The sequence below is a fragment of the Chanodichthys erythropterus genome, chromosome 11 (genome assembly GCF_024489055.1).
Source record: "Chanodichthys erythropterus isolate Z2021 chromosome 11, ASM2448905v1, whole genome shotgun sequence".
NCBI classification, from domain to species: Eukaryota; Metazoa; Chordata; class Actinopteri; order Cypriniformes; family Xenocyprididae; genus Chanodichthys; species Chanodichthys erythropterus.
In genome coordinates, this window is record NC_090231.1 from 59,742,920 (window position 1) to 59,746,257 (window position 3,338).

Genomic DNA, 3,338 nt, shown 5'->3' on the forward strand with positions numbered 1-3,338 from the left:
CGTATAGTGGCTTTTCAGGGAAACCGCACAACCACTAGACGCAAACATTGAAATGCGCAGATACATGGAAGAAAAGGTGATCCCAAGAAATGAAGACCCTTTGCTATGGTGGAAAAGAAATGAGAACACATTTTCACTGCTCAGCAAACTGGCAAAAAATACCTTGGAATTGACGCAACCTCTGTTCCAGCAGAGAGGCTTTTTTCAAAGGCAGGAGAGACAATTAGTCAGAGGCGAAATCGTCTGAAACCAAAAAATGTTAACATGTTGCTTTTCTTAAACTCTAGTCTATAACTCAAAGATTAGGAAATCTTTATCAACTGTTGCAGTGACCTTACAGTATTATTCTGAGCCTTGCAAAATGCTACAAAAATGTAGAAAGTTGAAGATGAAGAAAACATGGTCTGTTTAAAATTTAGAAAGTAGTATGCAGTTTATTTTGTTGGCATTTTAGTTTATTAAGATGTTTATAAGAAGGTTTAAACATAATAAATTAGTAATTGACAGCCAGAATGTGTATGTAATTTGATTATGTGTAATATGCATATGTATTTTTAAAATTAACATTACTTTGAAAAGTCACATACAATTAAAATAAGCAGAATCGGTATCGTTAAAATTGTTACAAATTATCGTTTTCGTATCGCATGAAAAAAGTGTGATATCGCCCATCCCTAATCGTTAGCAAAATCTCTCTTGTGTGAGTATATGGGTGGCTCTTAAAAGAGCCTTTGGGTGTGTGGGAGTCTCGGGGACTCTACTTGGAGCTGGTGTACTTGGTGACGGCCTTGGTGCCCTCAGACACGGCGTGTTTGGCCAGCTCACCGGGCAGCAGCAGACGCACGGCGGTCTGGATCTCTCTCGACGTGATGGTGGAGCGCTTGTTGTAGTGAGCGAGACGAGACGCCTCACCGGCGATGCGCTCGAAGATGTCGTTGACGAAAGAGTTCATGATGCCCATCGCCTTGGAGGAGATGCCGGTGTCAGGATGAACCTGCTTCAGCACTTTGTACACGTAGATGGCGTAGCTCTCCTTCCTGGATTTTCTGCGCTTCTTTCCTCCCTTCCCGGCGGTCTTCGTGACGGCCTTCTTGGAGCCCTTCTTAGGCGCGGACTTGGCTGGTTCAGGCATGATGCTGAATGATCGCAGAACTGACGAATCAATGTGACTCACGAGCGACACAGAGGCTTTTATTCTCTACCATATGCTAATTTACACAGAGAGACGGGATCACCTGACTGCCTGTTTTCATAGGCCACACCCATAAACTCGTGTTTCACTGGACAACTCAAAGCATCACGCGCTGAATGAGAGCCAATCACAGGCTGTTAAACGATAGCCCCGCCCACCGCCAACAGTTTGAGCGACACCCCTCCCCCCAGTTTCCTTTGTTTCATTTCCCGCTCTTTGTATTCATTACAGTTTGAGAAAATAAATCGTGAAATTTTAAAACCTCTTATAAACACATTGATGGACTTTGGGGAGGAAAGACACCAATTAGACACTGTTTTTTCATTGTTTAACTGTTGTTGACCTGTTTAAACTACAAAATAGTTTAAACAGGTCATTTACACTTCTAACTCATGGTCCTTTCTGATGTAATCTTTTTTTGAAACGCATTAAAGACCGTGACATTATGTAATAAAGATCTCCGTGCGCCATTTAAACTATTATTTTTAATCTATCATGGTTAAAGATGATAAGATGCTGTTGACAGTCTCGACACATCATTGTGAAACTATATGAGTTATTAATAAGTTGTTTCTCTAACCAGAAAATAACTGCAGTTGGTTATTGTTTAATCATGACTGTGTCTCTTAAAAGAGTCGTTGGGTTTATGTAGTTTCTCCTGATTTCATGTTTATCCTCCGAAGGTTAGTTGCTTACAGGACCTGACAGAAACCAGCGCAGCGTCACATGACCCTAAACTTCAGAGCTAAAATGCAGAATTGTTTGATACTTACACTTTAATGCCTGTTCACAAGTTAATATATAGTCCCTGAATACATTTAGAAAAATTCATATTATTGTGCAGCATATGCTATCCAGTATGCTTACTATAATAAAAATAGTTACGTAAGGAATTATCACTCTGTGCTTGTATTCACTCAGAATATTAACCTATACAGCATTTCACTTTATAAAAAGTAGTCACCTCCAATTTCACTCTTTAAGTGAAGACATGAGCTTACATGGAGAAAGAAAAAAAAAACCTCATGCTTTATAACGTGCATATATTTATCTTTGACACTATAACACCATTGTGTAATAATGACTGTCGCTGGAAATGTTCTCGTTCAGAGCAGGTGTGTGGCTCTTAAAAGAGCCGTTGGGGTGATGCGCTGATGCGGGTTAAGCGCGCTCTCCGCGGATGCGGCGGGCCAGCTGAATGTCTTTGGGCATGATGGTGACTCTCTTGGCGTGGATGGCGCACAGGTTGGTGTCCTCGAACAGACCCACTAAATAAGCCTCACTGGCCTCCTGCAGGGCCATGACAGCGGAGCTCTGGAAGCGCAGATCCGTCTTGAAGTCCTGAGCGATTTCTCGCACCAGCCGCTGGAAAGGCAGTTTGCGGATCAGCAGCTCGGTGGACTTCTGATAACGGCGGATCTCTCGGAGAGCCACGGTCCCGGGCCTGTAACGATGGGGCTTCTTGACGCCGCCGGTGGCTGGCGCGCTCTTCCGCGCTGCTTTAGTAGCGAGCTGCTTCCTCGGGGCTTTACCACCGGTGGATTTACGAGCGGTCTGCTTGGTTCTTGCCATTGCTCAACTTTCCTTCTCTCTGTCCTGCTTGTGCTGGAAATGCGGCTTGATGTTTCACTCCTGCTTTTAAAGCGTCGCGCGGCCACGAGCTCGTAGTGTCGCGAGGGGGTGCGGAGGCCTGTGATTGGCCAGTGTGTGACGCGTGCTTATGACCGCTAGCCAATGACTGCGCGTTTCCTCTTTTCAAACACGCGGAGGGTTTCCCGCTCAAGACGCTGTTCAGACAGTGTCACACACCCACAGACTTACACTCACTGCTGTGTTTATTTGTGCTGAAATTAATTCAGTGATTGTGCAGATCTCGATCAGAACTAAATCACATGTTTAAAGCACTGCAGTCAGTCACACACACTAGAGTTTCCCTCCTTAGAGAAACACTGATAAACTTCCGTTACTCCAGACATCCCCTGAAGACCATATGAATTGATTTTTATTTTGGATAATCTATTCATGTAATAAATATATAATCAGAGCTTGGTAAACATATCTATATTAGGATAGGTGGGTTGGGGGCGTGAATGTCTCTAATCAACTCTACACCTGATGATCAGAGGATCATGTTTGGGTCATTCCT

At 43.6% G+C, this 3,338-nt stretch overlaps 2 protein-coding genes across 2 annotated transcripts; both read right to left on the reverse strand.

Annotated features, from left to right (window-relative positions):
* Nucleotides 1-444: 444 nt before the first annotated feature.
* On the reverse strand, nucleotides 445-1,325 carry LOC137031038 (histone H2B-like). Its single transcript, XM_067401616.1, has one exon. The coding sequence runs from the start codon at nucleotides 1,130-1,132 to the stop codon at nucleotides 758-760; it is 375 nt and encodes a 124-aa protein (XP_067257717.1). The 5' UTR covers nucleotides 1,133-1,325; the 3' UTR covers nucleotides 445-757.
* Nucleotides 1,326-2,296: 971 nt separating this feature from the next.
* On the reverse strand, nucleotides 2,297-2,783 carry LOC137029817 (histone H3-like). The gene has a single exon (XM_067399476.1). It carries the CDS (start codon nucleotides 2,762-2,764, stop codon nucleotides 2,354-2,356), a length of 411 nt encoding a protein of 136 aa, XP_067255577.1. The 5' UTR covers nucleotides 2,765-2,783; the 3' UTR covers nucleotides 2,297-2,353.
* Nucleotides 2,784-3,338: the final 555 nt, after the last annotated feature.

What these genes read in the sequence shown, in the direction of transcription:
- LOC137029817 (XM_067399476.1), bottom strand. Translation starts at nt 2,764, where the DNA reads ATGGCAAGAACCAAGCAGACCGCTCGTAAATCCACCGGTGGTAAAGCC.
- LOC137031038 (XM_067401616.1), bottom strand. Translation starts at nt 1,132, where the DNA reads ATGCCTGAACCAGCCAAGTCCGCGCCTAAGAAGGGCTCCAAGAAGGCC.